The sequence below is a fragment of the Centruroides vittatus genome, unplaced genomic scaffold, assembly GCF_030686945.1.
Source record: "Centruroides vittatus isolate TY-2023 unplaced genomic scaffold, ASM3068694v2 contig_875, whole genome shotgun sequence".
In the NCBI taxonomy this organism is placed as follows: Eukaryota; Metazoa; Arthropoda; class Arachnida; order Scorpiones; family Buthidae; genus Centruroides; species Centruroides vittatus.
In genome coordinates this window covers 3,211,289-3,233,027 of record NW_027122567.1, presented here as the reverse complement: position 1 = coordinate 3,233,027, position 21,739 = coordinate 3,211,289, and the positions used below count along the sequence as shown (strand labels likewise).

The window sequence follows — 21,739 nt, the reverse complement described above, 5'->3', positions numbered from 1 at the left end:
AAATAATGGAAATTAATGAGAAAAACTTATATAATTATAAATAATATAAAAAATTTATAGTGAAACCATTAATCACAATAATTTCACAAAATTATTAATCATTATCTTGATAAACCTTAAATTTTTATTATGATTATCTTTGTATTTAGGAATAAAGGCTTTGGTATTTTTATGATTTAAAAATGAATTTAAAAAATTTTTATTTTCTATATGAAATATGAATTTTCTGAAACATTTTATCAATTTATATTGATTCCTTTGTTAGTATAAAATGTAAACACACATGCTGGTATCACTTATCACTTTATTGGCTATCAAAAGCAATGAATCTTAGCAGGAGTAGCAAATATTCAACTTATTGAAATTTTCGGTTAATGTTACCTTAGGTGCCAAGATGGCAACTCGTCTCTGATTCCAGCAAGGAAACAGTGGGACGCATGTTCTAACTTAACCTAACCTATTCTAATAATTTGGTTGCTAATAATTATGGTAATTTATTAGAATAGGTTAGGTTAGGTTAGAACGTGCGTCATACTGTTTCCTTGCTGGAATCGGAGACGAGCCGCCAGCTTGGCACCTAAGGTAACATTAACCAAATTTTCTTTATCAGTATGATGATTCAATAAACCTCTATAACACATTTTGTTTTGAACAAATTTTCTTTGATCTATATGAATCATTTCGTGAAATATGTAGGAAGGAAAGAGATTAACACTCATCAACTCTAAACGTAAGACTGTTTACATACTCAGCCCTGCTCTAAAATTTTAAATATAATAATGATACCAAAAAATTGTGTTTCAGTAATTGAATCCAAAATGCTGTATCTACAAAATTGCTAATGTAGATAAACAGAATAAACCTTTTCTAGATGTTAACATGATAAAATTAAGCTTCTTAATTACACTTAATATTAATTTTACATTTAAATTATAATGACATATATTTACTTTAATGCTAACTCACCTTAATTTTGTTATTTGACATAGCAAGTTCTGTTTTTAGCTTCGATATAATATCCATTAATTGATGAATTCTGTAAATTTGAATATTTTCTATCAATAACTTCAACTATCATAATCCAATCAAAATTTCAGATTTATTTAAAATTACAAAGAATTATTAAGTTAATAAATGATTACAAATTACATGACAAATTTATTATATTAAACTTGTTTAATATTTGTAATAAATTTGTCATCTTGTCATGTCAATAATATCAATAAAAAGTATAACTAAACTTGTAGCAGCAACTTATAATTTAATTAACTATTGTAAAATAAGAAAAATCTTTTTTATCAATATAAAAAGATCAATACAAATTTCAAACAATAAAACTGGATAGCAATTTTTATTGCTATTTCCATTTTATAATATATTTCAAGCATTAACGTTTGTAGATTTTCAACATAATTCTTTGAAAATTAAATTATTTTTAAAATTTTTCATTATCATCTTCCTTTCTTTAGTAATCAACACATTAATATTAAGTATAATATTCTACCAAATAATGAATTATTCAACACAGCTATTGAGATTTAATTAATGATTAGCAAGATAAATAAAAATGAGTTAAGTTCCTTACATGTTCTTACTTTTATGTAAAGTTAATTTGATCTTTCTCTAAAAATAAATTCCCAACATAATATCTTTAAAAATACAATGTTTTTAAAAGATAAACATATGTATTATAGAGATCACTTTGTTCAATAGGGAAACTGGTATATTAATGTTATACTGCTGCTTTAATTTTGCTTACTAACAATAATAATGTTAGCAACATAAATAAATGGTTAATGAAGTTCTGACCCATAATGTCCACGATGAATTATGGAATCCAGATCGGATTTGAACTTGGTTCCCCACAACAGTAGGCTGACATCTTACCATGCAGCTGTACAAAAAGTATAAATTGTGAAATATAGTGAAAAATGTTATTATTTATTTAAATATGACATATACTACATGATTACATGATTTACACAAGAAAATTGAATTTTTAAGGGTTTACAGAAACAAAATCTAAAATGATATTTAGATATGTCTGTACAGTACATCCAGGTCTAAGCCATGACTTTTAATATGGCTAACAAAAAGTTCACAATATGAATTATTTCTTCAAAGACGAAAATTTTGTGGTATAGGAATACTTTAGATTTCTCAAACTATATAAATCAATATTTAGTTATGATGTGTGCTGGATTAAAGAAGTGAAGGAGAATTGAAAATGTTAGAAATAATTAGTATTTAGGAATTATTATTCTACAGAGAAAAATATATTTTATTAAATAACTTTTTATTAATTTTAATTCTAATCAATTGTATTGTGAATTATTGTATTGGCATAATCACCAGAGAACATTTTTATCCATTTTGCATTTTATTGTAGTGGTACAGCCTCAAATAAAAGGTTGTCTTTGTAGGCAAAAATTGCTTGGACTGTTGCTGGTATAGCGAACAATGAAAAATGAAAACATTTTGTAGCTTCAATATATTTATGTATTTCATATTTTTATATTTTATTAATTATTTCTTTACATTTTTCACTTATTACTATTTCTCTACTAATCTGTAATATATATTTTGTTTTTTCCTGTATCCGTAATATATATGTATTACAATTACTGTAAAACTTTCCATATTCCATTAAGATTGCCCCAAGTTAATTTTGTCTTTTGTTATTTCATATATGTATTGACTACAACAACTAATGATAAATTTTCCAAACATGAATTAAATATAATTAAAAAAATATATCAAATAAAAAATTTTTATACATGGAAAAATTCATATTATTAAAAATAAAAAATATATATATATATATATATTAATCTAACAAATTAATTTATGTTATGTTTTGATATACTTTGGACAATAGTATGTTTATATTAACATATACTTTATGTTAATATACGAGGGCTATTTTTTAAATAAGGTTCGTTTTTTAATAAGAAGAAAAATACTGTAAATATCGTTAAAATATATTTTTTTCTATATTCTACATACTTTTATCTACTTTTCTACATAATTTCCATTTTGTTTAAACATTTTTCATACCGCTCAACAATTTTTTGAATTCCGACATCAAAGAAATCTGCCGCCTGTCAAGAAGCCCAATCCACGACTGCAGTTTTCACTTCTCCTTCGTCGTTGAAATGTTGACCAGCAAGGAACTCCTTTAAGTATCGAAACAAGTGAAAATCACTGGGTGCAAGGTTTGGACTGTGTGGATGATCGTATCGAGTCAAAACGATAAAGCACTGTTTAATCTTTTTGTTTTGTGATCGTCAGAAAGCAGTCTTGGAACGCACCGAGAAAACAATTTTCGATAATTCAGTTTCTCCGAAACAATGGTATACAAAACTGATCTTGAAATCTGTGGAAATTCAATTGATAACGTTGAAATCGTGAATCGTCGGTCCTCTCGAATTTTGTTATCCACATCCCGAACCAAATCTTCGGAAATCAGAGAAGGTCGACCAGGGCGTGGCTCATCATGCACATTAACTCGCCCATCCTTGAACATTCTTACCCATTTTCGAACTTTACTGTCACTCGTAGCATTATCACCGTAAACTTCACAAATCTGACAGTGAATTTCCGCTGCTGCCAAGTTTCTTGCATTCAAGAATCGAATAACAGATCGTATCTCACAGTCGGCGGGAGACTCAATTTTCTTAAACATTTTAAACTTATACAGCTCAGCATACAGACAGACGATATGGCTGCAAATGGCGTCAAAACGCGCGCCAAGCTTGCTCGGAGCAGAAGCGTATGCATACTGCCGTGACTGCGCATTATTCTCACTATTATTCACAAACGGACCTTATTTAAAAAATAGCCCTCGTATATTAAATATAAACATAACTCTAATAATGACAAATTTCTGAATTTATAACTAAATAATTGTTTAAATCAATTCTTATAATGATAAAAGTCTTTAAATTAATTATTAAAAATCTTGGGACAAGAACATGTTAACTCATTTTGTCAAGTTCCTGGAAAGTTACCCTAAAGTTCCAAATTTGCCCTGTATTGAGGACAGAGTGAAAATGATTAGACTATCAAGCTCTAATATAGTTAATCTATGAAAAGTCATGAGTTATGAATCTGGAAATAAAATCTGCCCTGTATGTGTAAAAATTCAATAATGTTCAACAAAGAAACCAAGTTAACATTTTCTTGCCGAAAGGTCTTCAATTAATTTTAAAAATTACAGACTTCACCCAAGAAATCTGATATTATTTGGATTAGTTTTAAAACATTTACTTTTGAATTTATTATATATTTAACAAACCTGAAATTTTCCTGTTCCAAAAGTATATCTGACGATTGTTTTAATTTCATAACTTTATAAGACTTCTCTCTTTCCTTCTGTAGGAGCATTTCTGTTTTTTCTTTTGCGTGTTCCATAACTTTTAACTGTAAATAAATTTTAATTTCTCATTTTGAATAAACAGTGAATAGTTGTTTTGTAGAAAACTGAAGAAATCCTCTTACTTTTTCAGTTAATTGAAAAACAGAATTATCATCAGGAGATGAATGATTTGTACAAATAATCTCTTTGCTACTTAAATTATTATTAAAAGATCCCTCCACATTAAGTTTTGATTCTAACTCCTCTTTTGCTGCTTGTAGACTTTCAACCAACATTTCCATTTTTTTGAGATTCTAAAATATTTTTGTTTTTTGTTAAACAAACATTGAAAAATATATATATTTTAAATTATTAAATTACTGTTCTGTAACTAACCTGGTTAAAAGTCTCAAGTTTGTTATCTAACATACTAGAATGTTCTTTTTCTTTACTTAATTCATCTTCCAATTGTTTATTTTGCATTTGCAACATATCAACTTTCTCATTTAACAGTTCTTCTTTCTGAAATTACATACACATAAACATGTACATAAATTAACATAAATAAATTAATAATCATTTTATAAACTAATTCATTCAGTTTCTAAATTCAGTGTTTAAATGCATAAAATTGTAGTGTCACTCTCCCTGTAAAATGCCACAAATGTCCTGACTTTAACACAACATTGAAAGACCATGCTGTTACTAGAATAGGCATAAAATGCTATATGATTCAAGTATGTATTAATTCTTAAGTAATAACCAAAAATTACTTCTTAAACAATATATTTTAGATGTTTTATTAATTTCAAAATGCATTAAATATTTCAGAAATAAAATATATAAAGAACATTTTTTATATCCTATATGCTACTGATAATATCAATATAAAAAAAAATAAATATTTTTATTGGGTTGTTCGGAAAGTAATTTTGTTTTTTTATTACTAGAGGAATTAGATGTAGTTTTACCAGCCAATTTTATTTTAAACCACATTTTCATTATATACTTCGACAGCTGACATTTAAGGCTTATTTGTAAAAAATTTTGTTTGATTTTGTACAATTGTTTCTTTTCGGTGACCCAACAAATATGGAAAATCAAAAGCATCATTTTCGGCATATTTTACTTTTTTATAACTAAAAAATCAAAATGCTGTTCAAACAAGAAAAAACTTGTGGTACATGTTTGGAGAAGATGTGTTGAGAGAAAGACAGTGCCAAAACTGGTTTACAAAGCTGCATTCTGGCAATTTTAATATTGAAGATACACCACATTCTGGATGGCCATTTGAAGCCAATGAAAACAAAATAAAGGTACTGATTGAAGCAATCTGCCATATAACAACACATGAAATCAGTGATTAAATCTGTTAAATTGAACCGTTTATTACTACTTAAAACAAATTGGTTTCGTTTCAAAGCTCGATATATGGGTTCCACGTGTTATTAACGAGAGATGCTCTCTATGGTGGGATTTTAAAGAAACTTTTTTTTGAGCTATTACCAGACAATTTAACAATTAATTCGAAAGTGTACTGCCATCAAGTAAACAAATTGAGTAATAATGTAAAACAGAAAAGGCCAGAATTGATCAACAAACAAAGTGTAGTGTTTTACCGTGATAATGCCAAATTTCACACAAGTTTGGTAACTCGTCAGAAACTGTTATAGCTTAGATGGGATGTGTTATCACACCAACCAAATTCGCCAGATCGGGCATACTCAGATTATTACTTGTTCCGGCCTATACAAATTTTTTTTAACTGTAAGACATTTACTTGAAATGACAATGTCAAAAATCACTTGAATCAGTTTTTTGTAAACAACGATCAAAATTTTTATGAATGTGAAATCATGCTACTACCAGAAACAATGACAACAGGTATTTGACCAAAATGATCAATATATAATTCAATAAAATATTTATTTTAAGAATATTGCATTTATTTTTCTATGGAAAAAAATGAAATTACTTTCCAAACAACCCAATAAATTAATAAAATATTGCTTTCACTTTGATCACTAATGTTAAATTATTATTGTTCATATTTCGTGTAAATATAGATAATTCATATAATTATAATTTTATTTTGATTAAATGTCAAAATAAAGTTATATATTTAATATATAAAATTAATTACAGTAATTAAATTTATATAACACGAAAAACTTCTTTCCTATAAATTTCCATTTTTCAAAATTTATTAATTAATTACAGACTTTAAAATTAAACAAAGCTATACACAATTCAGCTTATATTTAATAGAAAAACTTTTTATATTACATTTTTCTCAAACGAAATTCATTGTTAAAGTGCATAGAATTGGAGCATCTGCTTGTGAAGCTAAGATTGTTTTATAACATTATGAATCTAAAATCTGATGATGTTTGAATTTGATATTTTACATTCTTTTATAAAAGTTTTTATTGCAATAATGGGCTGAAAATCTCAAAAATACTTTGGCTTAAAGACAGTCTCCAAAATAGCAGAAAAAGATATTTAAATGCAATGAATTTCATCTAAGTACAGATAATTCCTAAAACATAAATCATTGATTTTTTTATTTAAATAGATAAAACTCAAAAGAAGAAATATTGATCAAATAAAATTCAAACTTTGTTTCTTAAACACTATGTAGTGTAATTAATCGATCGCTTGACATTCCTTCGTCTCTTTATTTACAATTCGGTTGAACTGGAAATAAAGAGATGAAGGAATGCCAAGTGATCAATTAATGACATGGTTTCAGAATAGTAAAAAGTCAAACTGTAATCTTAGATTCATAATTGAGATGAAATTTCATTTTCTTTCTTGAAACTTGGTTGAAAAATGAATTTAAAAACTGTCTTTTAACATGAATTCAAATGGTAAAGGTTTAGTTCTATTATAGACAAATTAATTTAAGAAATACAGATTTAGTTTTTGTATATGTTTTTAAAGTAAGTAATAACCGAATAAATTGATTCATTAGTAATTTTAAAAATTTATATAACATTTTTTTGACTAATATTTGTCAATGAATTGGTAAAAAACCAATTGAAATTAACTCAATAGGCATGATCCTTCAAATAAAATATTGGCAATTAAAAACTTGTTTCATAATGTGAATAGTGTTTAGAATAGTTTTTATTTCAAATACTTAAAATTTAATATAATGAATGATGTATAAAAAATTAAAATTTTTCATTATTGTATTATATGATGAAACAATTACATGATTTCATCATATACAGCTGAACCTAGCTCAAATCTCAGAAACGAGAAAAAGGTTTTGAGATATAGAGGTTTCTACACAGTAAACAGTATTAGATTTAATTGGTGGTAAGGTATTTTATTAATACAATATCAAGTACAGTATATACCTGTACTAGGTATAAATAAAACATTTTTGACATACCTTAACAGAAATGATTTGTCAATAGTTTCCAACGCCTGACTTTCTTCAACCAATAAGATGCAAGACAAATTTGTAGCCAATCAGAAAAAAGCAGCAATAATTGTAACTATGTATTGTTTGTAAGAGATGTTCCTCAATTACAATTTTTTTATCAAAATGTAGTTGCCGAGTTTTGAATTTGTAATTGACACTTCAGTCCATAATTTGAGATATAGAAGTTTTGGGAGAAAATTATTTGAGATGAACATAGAAAATATATTGAATTTATGTTGAAAATGCAGGAAAAAAAAAAAATTTTGAGATAAAGATGTTTGAGGTAAATGGATTCAACTGTAATTCAATTATTCTTATGTATTATTATGATGTAGCATCAAAGTCATTATGCAAAGATAAGCATATAAAAATAAAAAGCAGAGGGAGAAGATCAAGTTTAGTCCATAAATTAATATACATGTTTTTTTCATTTTGGCAAAAGATCATCAAAGCTATAATATTGTAACAACGAATACCAATAACTGTAAATATCACAGAGAAATTTATTTCTATCAAGTGTTCAAAGAACTGACAAAACTACATCTAAGACTAATTTTATTTGTTTTTAATACAAAGCATAAGCCCACTATATGACTGGCTCAGTTTGGCCCATTATGAGCATGTATAATCTACGGTGGAATTTATCAACATAGATAAGGGATCAAAAATGATAACCTAAATGTATTATTCAATAAAAATCATGAACATCAAAATCTAATTAGAATTCAGATCTCCATAATGACAGATTCCAATTTCATGCAGTTTTTTTAATTAATGCAACTAAGACTAATCATGAATTTATAATTCTTTCATAGTAATAAAATATTAGCATATCAGCTTGATCATATCTGCAGTTAAAAAGTGTAGAAATATGTACATTTTGGTTCATTTTCCATATATTTCAGATCTTATATTGTATTATTTCAGACACTCCATAATTTTCATCAAAAATAGAATTAATTACAGCATCCATAAAAACTTATAGCATGCATTCATATTAATGGAAAAATGAGAAGATAGTTTTGTTAAAAATTTCTGTTATATCAATTGTTTTAGAGATTTTCTGAAATCTTTGAAAAATAAATACTTAAAAGTTTTGAAAAACTTTTTTGTAATTGTATATATATTTAAATTTTATTGAAAATACCTAAATTTACTAATTATATATATGCAAAAAGTATAATAAAATGATCATTACGTGCACTACTAAAAATTATCATCTAATTAAATTTTTTAATAAATTAATCATACTTCATTAAAAGATTTCAATTGCTGATGTAAAGAATGACAATGTTCATTTTCTTTAGACAGTTTTTCTTGCAATGTATTTTTTTCTGCTTTCAGCAAATGAATCTGTTGATGAATTTTATCTTCATTCTGTAGAGAATCAATTTTTCATATAATACATTTTAATTCTTATATCTTAGACAGGTTGATTTTAGTATGCCACTTACCTTTTTAAAAGTATCGATTTTAGAATTTAACATATTAGAATAGTCTTTTTCTTTTGCAAGTTCTTCTTCTAATTGAAATTTTTCCAATTTCAAAGAATCAATTTGTTTATTTAGTATTTCATTCTGAAATTATAATTAACGTTATTAATTTACTGTGTATTAAAACAAAAATGTTTATATACAAATTACCTTAGCACAAAGTTCTGCTGAATTATTTCCATTATCTTCTGATTCCAATTTTAAGAAATTTAATTCTTTTTGTTGAGCTAGAAACCTATTAAATAAAGAATTTTTTAATAACATTGTATAAATTTCTATCAACCTTTTAAAGTTGATAGAAAAGCTCCATTTAAAAAATTATTTTACTTAAATATTACCTTTGTTGCAATTTATCTACTTTTTGGTTTAAATAAGAGTTTTCTTTCTCTAAGTCATTAAATTTTAAATCTTTCTCAAAAGCAGACTGGTCTCTTTCTCTTATTGATTTTTGTAATTCTAATATTTTTACAGATTTATCATCCAATTGAATTTTTGTCTTTTGTAATTCGTCATTTATGCATGATAATGTATTTTTTGCTGCTTCTTTTTCTTGAGTTGTAATATTTTCTGTATATTCACATAATTTTTTGATATCATTTAATTCTCTTTTTAAATCTTGATTTTCTATTCGTAATTTCTCTAAGACTTCATAATTTTCAGATTCTTTTACTGAAGAAATTTTTAATGCTTCAACCATTTGCTTATAATGTTGACATTCGGAATTCAATTTATTTATTTCTTCAAATGTTTCAATAGCCTAAAACAATTAATATATCATTTAAATCATAATTTCTCTCTCCCTATAAATTTCACTACTTTAACAAATTTTGGTTCTTCGTAGATTTAATTTATGTAAAAATACATATTTTCATTTGTTAAATTAAAACGACATTTAAAAAAGTTCCATTTTTAAACTTTATTTTTTTTTAAATTTAACTGATTTTTATTAATTATGAGTGAAATAATAAATTATTTTCTCTTACTTTATTTTCTAACGCAAGCCTCTTATCTAATTCGGACTTTGCTTCTTTTCGTAATTCTTCTTTTTCAAATTCTATTCCTTTAATATGTACATTATGCATCTCTATAGATTTATTCAATTCATACTGTTTTTTTTGCAGCTCTTTATCTAAAATCTGTAACTGATTTTCTATTTGATTCTTTTTATCTTGAACTACTTCAAGCTTTCCTGATAATTCAGCAACTTTATTGTTTAAATCATCCTAGCAATAAATTAATTGAACACATTTTTTTTAGTTATTTAATTCAAATTCTTAATAATAAAAATTAAATCCATAGAAATTTTCTTTCATTTTTTATTATTATTAAATAAAAATAAATTATTATACATTTATATTTTATAATATTTCTGAACCTATAATCATGATTTATTTCAGAAATGATATTAAACTTTTACTGAGATATACTGAAATATAGTTATTATTTATAATATTATCTTTGATCTCTTTCTATCCCATCAACACTAATACTACATTTACACGAGGAAAGTTCACCACAGTCAAGACTTTGAACTCAATTAACATTTTTCATTTAAACAGAATGGAATTAGCTGATCCTGATTAAAACTCTAATAATAATTGGGTTATTTTAACACCTTTTCTGCAACTGATTTAATTTTTTTTTAAAGCAGATCTGTGAAAAGTCAGAGCATTAATTCTCTGCTGGAATTAACAACTGAAAGAATGATGTCACATTAACCTAAATCATATTGCATTCTATATAAAAACTATCTTAACTTATGTTCTAGTTATTCCTGGTTAACTTAATTGGGATAAATCTTACCCCAGTAAACTTTTGTCATGTAAACAGGGTCTTTTAATCATGCCTCTCAAGAGTTTGGCCAAGCAGACAATGGGAACAACCAGGTGGTAAAGGACAAGATCCAACATATCTGAGACAGACTACCTGTGAAAAATTCCTGGGATTGCTCATCTGAATTTGATCCTGAGTCCCCCAGAGCAATAGGCAATTCCTTACCTGCCTTGGCCATCTGACTGATATAATGTATGGTATCTTATAATATTACAATTTATTTAACTTAAATTTTTTGTAATATAAATAACATATTTTTTAATACTAAAAATATGGTTAATTATTGTATTAATCTATATATATATATAAACAAGGATGTTTGTTTGATTTGCTATGCACTCCTAGGCCGTTCGACCAATTGCTACAAAACTCGACAGTTATGTTCAAATACTTCTAACTTAAATAACTTTATACATCCCACCCCAAATAATTGATTGAATTTCTATAAATCAATTCATTCCTGTCTACATTTGATTGCAATTTGGCTTTACATGTAGTACTATCTATTGAAAAAAATTTAACAAAATAATTAACTAAATATAATTCTTACAAGAAAATATAATAATTTTAAAAAATATATATTATATTCACTGAATTACTGTGACAATAATATAGCATTAAATAGATGAGCCATTGTTCCATTACTGTGACAGGTAGCGCACAGCACTTGCCTGCGTGAAGTGTAATAGTTTTTTGCCCCTGTACATCATACTTTTTCCTGTTAGCAATAGAGTCATGCCAGTTATGTAACTCCGTTTGAGAGAAAATTTTTGAATTGAAATGACGTGACTTGTAATACAAATCGGAAGTTCATATATAATTAATCTAGTCCTCTTTCTCATACAATTTCCATATCTGGTCTTGACTTTCATCAATCTAACTTCATTTATCTAACATCTAACTAAGGAAGGTCAGAGATGAATGAACACGAGTGGGAATTTATAGGTCTACAATTTTTTCACCCTTCAGTAACCAAGTGGATAAAATCACCGAATATAGATAGTTGGTCATGGGTTTGCACATGACCAATGAACTGGCCATGTGAAGTTTGCAGGGATTTCTTCATGTTAGTAATGCTTAAATTGGGGCCAGCTTTACATAAATGCATCCTCTTTGGCAGATCACTCATGTATCACTTTGCTGTAATTAAATAAACCAAATCAATTCTAATAATTTTTCTACGAGGACTATTTTTTAAATAAGGTTCATTTGTGAATGAGAGTGAGAATGACGTGTGATTGCGGCAGTGCACATGTGCATCTGCTCCCAGCATGCTTTGCACATGTTTAGACACAATTTGCAGCTGTATCATATATCTGTATGCTGAGCTGTAGAAGCTTATAATGTTTAAGAAAATTGAGTCGCCTGCAACTGTGAGATACGATCTGTTATTCGATTCTTGAGTGCAAGAAACTTAGTAGCAGTGGGAATTCACCATCAGATTTGTGAAGTTTATGGTGATAATGCGACAAATGACAGTAAAGTTTGAAAGTGGATGAGAATGTTCAAGGACAAGTGGGTTAATATGCATGATGAGCCACACCCTGGCTGACCTTAATTTCTGAAGATTTGGTTCATGATGTGGAGAACAAAATTTGAGAGGGCTGATGATTCACGATTTCAATGTTATAAATTGAATTTCCACAGGTTTCAAGGTCAGTTTTGTATACCATTGTTTCAGAGAAACTGAATTATCGAAAATTGTGTTCTCGGTGGGTTTCAAGATTGCTTTCTGACAATCACAAAACAAAAACATTGGGCAGTGCTTTATCGTTTTTGACTCGATACGATCAGGAAGGAGACGAATTGTTGGACCACAACATAACAGGAGATGAGACTTGGGTGTGTCACATGACTCCTGAGTCCAAGCAACAGTCAATGCAATGGCAACACACATCATCGCCAACCAAAGTGAAAGCCAAACAGACAATTTCAGCACAAAAGATCATGACAACTAATGTTTGGGTCAGAAAAGGGATTTTGTTAGTGGATTTTATGCCGAGAGGCACAACAATCAATTCTGATGTGTATTATGTGACTTTTGTATGGCGTGCCAGAGAAAACTCTGGCATGCCATACAAAACAAGCAGTGTGGCCTACTGTCTTCTGGAGTGATGTTGCTCCATGACAATGCAAGGCAACATGTTTCTGCTCAAACACAAGGTCTAATCAGTTCTTTTGGATGGGAACAACTGGATCATCCACCTTACAGTCCAGACCTTGCACCAAGTGATTTTCACTTGTTTCAGTACTTAAAGGAGTTCCTTGGTGGTCACCGGTTCAATGACAACAAAGAAGTGAAAACTGCAGTCAGGGATTGAGTTTCTTCACAGGCAGCAGATTTCTTTGAAGTTGGAATTCAAAAAATTGTTGAGCAGTATGACAAATGTTTGAACAAAAATGGAAATTGCATAGAAAAGTAGATAAAAGTGTGTAGAATATGGAAAAAAATATATTTTAATGATATTTACAGTATTTTTCTTATTAAAAAACAGACCTTACTTAAAAAATACCCTTTGTATAAATGAGATATTTACAAGAACATGCTTAACTACAGGAAACCTGGACATCCAGCTCCTCCCAATTTCATCTTCCCTTAGTAATTCAAACCCATTGCCCTGAATTTTTTCACTGATACTGCTTGATATGTTCTAACGTTCAGTGAATTTAATTCACTGTATGTGCAACAATTTTAAAGCACAAAGTAGAGCTCAAAATCTTTTTCTGTGCTGATGTTTATTTTTCCTATTTATTATCCTGGCGACATTGCTTCATTCAAAACTTCTTGTACTTGTCATCTGTGTAATGTACTCTTTATTCACATGTTGAGTCTTACTGTCAACTCTGCTTCCAGTATGCTTATCCCACAACTTTCAAAAGTTTTCTTTACTTAGATGTTTTTGCTAAGCTTTACTTTTTCAACTTGGTTTCACTAGTTTTTTTACAGGATCACATAAAAGCAATTATTCTCACATTTTTACAAAATTTTTTTTATTTAAACAAGTCTTATATGAAATCCTGACATTAAGGTTAGCAACTTTCATCACATGCGGGGACCATCATAACCTGTCCAACACAGATCACTTTTCGAGTATTAATAATAGACCAGTATTAATTAGTAGTCGTTGACCATCCTCTTTGTCAGACGGAGGTCAATTATTACTTTTGGTCGAATTTACTTCAACCCCATTCTGCAACACTTCTTCCTATCAAACACAGCAGAATAGTGACATTCGAATAGAAAAATTACATAATGCAAGATTACTGGTGAGCACAAAATATGATTTAAGTGGTTTTCGAGGGTGCCAAGTTTAAATATTTGGTCCATTTTTCATGAAATTTGATTGGCTGGCAGATCACCATTTGATATCAGGTGTGAACGAAACAGTTTGTTAGTGCTAACATTAGAAAAAAATATGATATCTTAAATATTTTAAGATATCATATTTTCAATTGATGTCTACTTGATCAATGAAATTATGCCATTTTCTATCATCTGAGTATCACGATAAACATGATAATAGTAGGCTAAAATAGCCAAACTCTTTACATGGTTTTCGTTTTAATCTTTGTTATATAATAGTATTTGATTTATATAACTATAAAGGTTATCTTACATAAGGGTTTATCACACTGAGTGATAATCTGACATTTTAAAAATTTTATTCCTTTATTGTACACAATTTAAAGAATTTTTAAAATGTGTTAGATTGGACACTTAGTGTGATAAATCCTTACATAAGATAACCTTCATAGTTATATAAATCAAATACTATAATATAATATAATAGAAGGATTAGAAGTACGAAATAATCTAATAATTGTTATGTTTGTACTTATTTTTTGCTCAGGCAACATGGGGTTTACCTGCTATAGTTGCAATTTATTAAAGATTAATATTTATAAAATAATTTATAATTTAAGGTATTTATTTCCCTTACTTCTAATTTTTTTATTTTTTCTTTTAACTCTTCATTTTCCAATTGTAATTCATTATTTATTTTAACTAAGTGACTTTCTTGTTCTTGTTTCTCTAATTCCTGTTCAATAGAAAAAGATAAATTAAATTTAATAAAACTTTTATTTAAATCATATCATATTTAAAATGGAAAGTTATGTAAATTATAAATTTAAGAAACATGATAATTAATTTAACAAAGATTAAATATTTATAATTACAATAATTCTTGATAATTACTACTACAAAAAATTTTAAATCAATATATTGTCTTTGAAACATGGATTAATAAAATTATCTTTATATTCTATCTTTTGCATTTGATAAAACATCATATTCTTTATTTAAAAGTTACTTTTAAAAAGCTGTTTAAAAGTGTTTTTTTATTGAGTAAAAACAGAATTAGATGCTATATTTCAAATCTGATAACAATTTTTGCTCTTATCATATCAGATGATTTTAAACAATTTCATAAAATGCATATAAAATAAAAATAATTTACCATTTCAGTAATTATGGATTTCTCAGCAGTTTCAGGTTTAGGTTTAGCTGATTTTCTTTGATCTATTGACAATAATTTTTCTTGTTCCAATTGCATTTTTAATTTAGTATTTTCCAGCTGTAACTATAAAACAAATATTGCATATAATATTTATTTATATTTTTTGTTTGTTTTTTAAAAAACATTATTTTGCATTTGATACTTACTATTTGATTATTAGTTTCTATTAATTTAAACTGTTCCTTCATTGTTCTTATCTCATTTTCTAATGACTTTCTTATATTGTTTTCACTTAAAAATTTTAAATTATTATTAAAAATTAAATTCTAATTTAATCTTTAAAATTTGAAATTATGTTCAAAGAATTGAACATACTTTACAAAAAGATCGTCTTTATGAGAAAGTCGCTCTTTCATTGTATTTAATAAAACTTCTGCATTCTCTCGAACTTGTTTTTCTTCTTCTAAATTGTATCTAAAAATAAGAAAAGTCCATATTAAAATTTCACAAATACTGTATTTGTTTTAAACTTGTCTTTGTGAAAATTTTCTTTAAAGGAATATTTTTTAATATAGGAAAAATATTTTAACTTTATTACTTCTTTTATAAGAGATAAATAAAAAAATATTTGATAAAATGGCCAAAGACAATGAGTATAACACTTAAAAAGTTTTTTTTTTAAATTTCTAAAAGCCAGACAATATATCAAAAATGCCTACATTCAGTTCACAAATTTTTTAAAAATTTTCCAAGTAATAAAAAGATATTGTTTGTGAAATATGCTAACCCCATGTTTCCAGTATAAAATATGTAAAAATGTTATAAATTAATTATCTTTTGACAATAGCACATTTAAAAAATACACTTGACAAAACAGCCAAGGACAATGAATATAACACTTAAAAAGTTATTTTTAAATTTCTAAATAGCCAGACAATATATCAAAAATGCCTACATTCAGTTCACAAAATTTTTTAAAAATTTTCCAAGTAATAAAAAGATATTGTTTGTGAAATATGCTAACCCCATGTTTCCAGTATAAAATATGTGAAATGTATGTAATTTCATTATACATTTGTAATGATTCAGTAAACTACTAAACTACTACAAATTTCCATGTTTTGTAACTAGATTATTGAGATTTGCAAACTTTGTAACAAATTTAAAAAAAAAATTAACCTAGTCTTAATTATGGATTGTACGAAAATAAAATTTATTTTAAAATATATTTTTGTTTTATATCTAATAATGCATCAAATACTACTGACAAGTGAATTTAATTTTTGTTTCCTTATAATTAGTATATTTAATACAGTAAGTTTATTAAAACAATAAAATTTACTCTATGATTTACTACTTAATGTTGTAAAGTTGTAATTTGAATGGCAATCTTACAGATCAAACCATCAATTTCATATCCAAGGTATCTATGAAATAATTTTGAATTGAGATAATTTGATTCAGACGATGACTATCATATAACAAACAATGTAATAATTCCAATGATGATAATATTGTAAATTATTAATTATTAACCATAATTTGTTCTTAATAATAATTGTTTGATAGTTAAAAGCTATTATATATATAGCTTTAAATATTATAACATCTCTTCTGTGGCATTTATGTATATGACATCAAAAAGCTGAAATGTTAGTTTCTCTTAAAAAATAATCAATCTAATTACTCTTTAATAAAGTCATATATAAAAATTCAGCTTTATCTTTTTGAAAATATATTGTGAAAACTAAATGTAAATGTTTTGTTATTAAAATTACATTAAAAATTCTTAAATTATTGTTATATATTTGATATTTTAAAAAATAATATTTTTCGACACAATTTAATTTGTATCATTATTAACTTGTTTATATTTTCTTAATATACACTTATGGTAATAAAGATATATAATAAAATAATTTTAATTTATAAACAAACTGTTCTTGAATTATTTGTCTTGTATAAAAAAAAAAAAAGCTTTGTTACATAGTTGGGTTTGACAAGAAATGTCATCCAGGAAGGAGTTCTTTCAGTCATCAGTTAAGCCACTATTTTATGATAATTTTAATAATTACAATAAAATTAATTTTAATTTAGAATCTCTGGAAGAATCATCCTTGAGCAGGGTTTGAACCCACAACTTCTGCTTACTGTGCAGATCCATTGCCAGTTGCACTACCTGAAAACAATGATCGGACACAGGTCTGGGTAGTGTAACTGGCAACACATCTGCATAGTAAGCAGTTGTGGGTTTGAGTCCTGCTCTGGATGGATTCTTTTCTTCCAGAAATTCTAAGTTAAAATTATCATGAGATGGTGGCTTAACCACCTATCTATAGACAAATTATTTCATATGTAATTATTTACTTAGCCTTATTTTAATGAAATAATTCAACAGATCATCTGGCTTGAATTTACATATCATTACAGTAAAATACTTAATAATTAATGATTGTCTTATAAAATTATAAACAAATAAATTATTTTTAAAAAAGTGTCCTTGTTTCAATTTTTATTTATAAAATGAAATCATATATATTTCTTTTAAAAATTATATACAATCATTAATTATCAATTTATTAGTAACAATCAATCATAACATGTTCCTTATTTTAAAGAAACATGTTATAATATGCTAACTATAATGCACATTCTGTATTTTAATTTTATAATTAGATATATAGCTTTTTAGACACCACATAATAAAATCATATAACATAATGATGACAGTAAAATTTATTTAAAACTGACTTTTAAAATTAAAAATTTAAATTTTCTAAAACCATAATTTCAAAATATGTCAGTGTTAACATTATTTCAATATTAAATTTATAAGAAAACATCAGTGTCAGCTTTAGAATTTTATTTTTATTTTTTAAACATTAGATCCTAACAATATTCCTTATATCAGAATAAAATTCTAGACATCATTTTATATAAATTTTCCTCAATTTTTCTGAGAAAAAGTATAGGAGGAAGTGATCTGATTTTGATAATGTATACTCTCTATTTAGTTATCATCATTTAACTAAGTAATGATAACTAAGCATAATACATTATAGTACATTATAGCATAGTACATTTAGCTAAATAGCTATCATAAACTAAAAAAATGACAAAATGTGCAGTTTAAAAATACAGTGGGTGATCAGTTAAAGAACAAATCGGATAATGAACACTTTTGCGAAACATTTTTATGTTTGGACAATGAACTCCTCACAGAACAAACATAAGAAGAAATGACAAAATAATGAATACCAATTGATCTTCTCTTGTCTTCAGGCAACAATTCGAAAGTTTTCAGAGCACGGGAGACATCGACATCAACGCTCAACACAGTATATACTGATTGGATAGTATTCCTCCAAACCTTGAAACTCTCTCTTGTAATTCCAGCCTTTTATTTTTCTGACAGAAACAATTCTTTTATAGTATTTGCGAGACTGTCGAGCAGGCACTCATTAAGTTTTGCGTCGGTTTTTGTTTTTGAAAGGTGAGAGTATAATAGCAAAGGTAGAGAGTGGGCAGAAGATGTCTGATGTTGCTGGGCAGTATGGCTCAAATAGGTCTACAGTAGGCCATAGTTCAATCTTATCTAAGAAAGATATAGTATAATCAAGAAGACTCAAGCAGCTTAAGGAGTAACAAAAATCACATCTGAGAAATAATGAACATTAAAGAGCTCATAATGGAACCTGAAACTGATCTGACAACAGAAAAACGCCAAGAACTCTTGAATGAAGAACACCAAGAAATGGCAAGATATGTTTTCTTCTGAAAAAGAGGATTAATGCCGATATCTGCTATTAAAGATCTTTTGAAGAAGGAAGGATTTCAGAACAATGGTCAATGGTCTTAGAATGACATCCGAACCAAGGTGAGGTTAACAGGCTTAGGGATCTCTACAATTACAATGCTATTAATTACTTCTGAAAAATCCTGAAGAAGAGAGAAAAGCAATTGACATTAGACAGATTCTTTAACTCCCACAAATGGAAAAAACATGACTAATAAAAATGCAAGACTGTATATATGTATTATTATTATTATTGCATATAAATAAACATAGTAAGAAAGTATATATTTTTTATTTTTTGGGGTCTCCAGAATGAATTAATTAAATTCCCATAAAAACCTATGGTAAATCGATAATCGGTTAACAAACAATTCGGATAGGGAACAAAGTCTTGGAACGGATTATGTTCGTTAACCAATCACCCATTGTATTTATATTTACTACTTACTGTAAACTTGTTAATTGATTTTTCATTTCCAAAATATTATTTCTTAAAGCTGAATTACTGGAACTCATTTTTTCTATTTTTCTATAAATATAAAATTAGAAAGTAGAAAACAAAATTATGAAAATTCACAGTAAAAATACACTTTATTAAATTAGTATATCTTTCGGCATAATTTTGTATAATTTTAGAATTTTCCAAATAGATAATTGCAGTATTTATTTTCAAAACTTGCTAAATCTATATCGACTTTCCTCAAATTTTTAGAAAAAAATAATGTTGTTAAAAGGTTAATTATAAGTAAATTGAAACAACTTTCCTGTATAAACTTATACCACTGAGAAATTTAATATTGAGAAATAGCAGGTAAATTAAAACAGCAAAAATTTGAAATATAATAATAATTTAACATCAATAATAATTTTTAACATATTATTTTAATTAATTTCACATTTGCTTTTAGAGAATCACATTTTTCAAAAATTGGTTTATTACAAAAATAATTTAAATAATATTTTAAAGCTATTGCTTTTATTATATATTACATAAATTATTGTATGTTGTTTTAAATACTTTAAATACATGGTAAATTAAAAAAAAAACCTATTTTGTAAGTAATACATTTTTTATTTAAAAAATAACACTTTCATAATACAGTAGAGCATCGATAATCCGACTTAATTGGGGACTGGGGTTGGTCGGATAACTGAAAAGTCGGATAACCGAAAAGTATGAAAAAATACATTATTAGTATAGTGTATTAGGCCTGGTTTAAATACTAGCCTCCCTTTCATGGTCGAGCCAGTGCTGCCAGCTAAACCATGCAAAAATTTAACAAAAATAATATTAAAGTAGCCAAGACATAACCAAATATTGTAGCGCCACATCACTAGCAGACATTTGAATTTGCCGACTAGAACGCAGTCGGTTAATCGGGGGTCGGATAATCGATGCTCTACCGTATATTATATATTAATAAAAATCTATCAATGGCATTGTATCATAATGAAAATGTTAATATATAGCATATATCAATGTATTGATATATCTGCACTAATAAAATATGTTAGTATATTATTCAATTTAAAATATTGGTAAAGAAACATTTCAAAATTCTTTTATTATAAGTTATTTTATTGAAAAACAGGTTTATCTAACATTTCAATCATTTTAAATTAAATCAATTAAATATGATGTGGTTTTACCAATATAATTGTGTTATATACTGTATTAATATATAAAATCCATGTTTAACAGCTGTCATACTCTGAAATTATATATATCAAAGAACATAGTACAGGAGGGTCTAATGATGTGTTCACTTGTTTATAATCGATCAGCGCAAATCGCAACCGTCAATCTCGTAACGGTCAAATCGTAACGGTCAACTCTTTGATAACAGGTGCGTGTCTGGGAATTGTAACGGATAAGTATACGAAATCCATGTTTAACAGCTGTCATACTCTGAAATTATATATATCAAAGAACAATGCATAGTACATTGCTCCACGGTTGGTGCCATTTTCACTTTTGTTGTGTGACAAAACTATCCAACGAAACTCCCACCTTATTTCACTATTGTGATAAGAATTTGAACTTCATGCAATTAATGTGTTTATTATGACACAGATTTCAATTATTACACCCAAATGGATCATCCTGTATAAACAAATAATTTTTCTGAGATATGTTCATATAAACTGACAAGACAAAACATTAGAGACAGGAAGCTGTGGGATATACTGCCCTACCCTCCATATACAGATGAATATATTCAAATCATCCTATTAATATAAATAAGCATACATCTCAGCTTTGTGATAGTGCATAAAAAGTGACCAAGATGGATAGACAAGCTGACATTTCTGATTTTGATCATGGACATATTTTTGGTTCTATGCAGATGGGGTATTCACTCTCCC

General features: G+C 26.9%; 1 protein-coding gene across 2 annotated transcripts in view; it reads right to left on the bottom strand.

Moving 5' to 3' along the window:
- LOC136983035 (ankyrin repeat domain-containing protein 26-like) overlaps window positions 1–21,739 on the bottom strand; it is a 69,039-nt gene that overhangs the window by 6,430 nt on the left and 40,870 nt on the right. For both annotated transcript variants that reach the window (XM_067279648.1, XM_067279649.1), the window contains 14 exons: window positions 19,821–19,901; window positions 15,952–16,050; window positions 15,783–15,867; window positions 15,577–15,699; window positions 15,058–15,156; window positions 10,267–10,506; window positions 9,622–10,040; window positions 9,434–9,518; window positions 9,245–9,367; window positions 9,042–9,167; window positions 4,754–4,879; window positions 4,501–4,671; window positions 4,298–4,422; window positions 967–1,036 (listed from right to left, as the gene is read on the bottom strand). In XM_067279648.1, coding sequence (XP_067135749.1) covers window positions 967–1,036; window positions 4,298–4,422; window positions 4,501–4,671; window positions 4,754–4,879; window positions 9,042–9,167; window positions 9,245–9,367; window positions 9,434–9,518; window positions 9,622–10,040; window positions 10,267–10,506; window positions 15,058–15,156; window positions 15,577–15,699; window positions 15,783–15,867; window positions 15,952–16,050; window positions 19,821–19,901 — 1,972 coding nt within the window. The remainder of the gene's footprint in view (window positions 1–966; window positions 1,037–4,297; window positions 4,423–4,500; window positions 4,672–4,753; window positions 4,880–9,041; window positions 9,168–9,244; window positions 9,368–9,433; window positions 9,519–9,621; window positions 10,041–10,266; window positions 10,507–15,057; window positions 15,157–15,576; window positions 15,700–15,782; window positions 15,868–15,951; window positions 16,051–19,820; window positions 19,902–21,739) is intronic.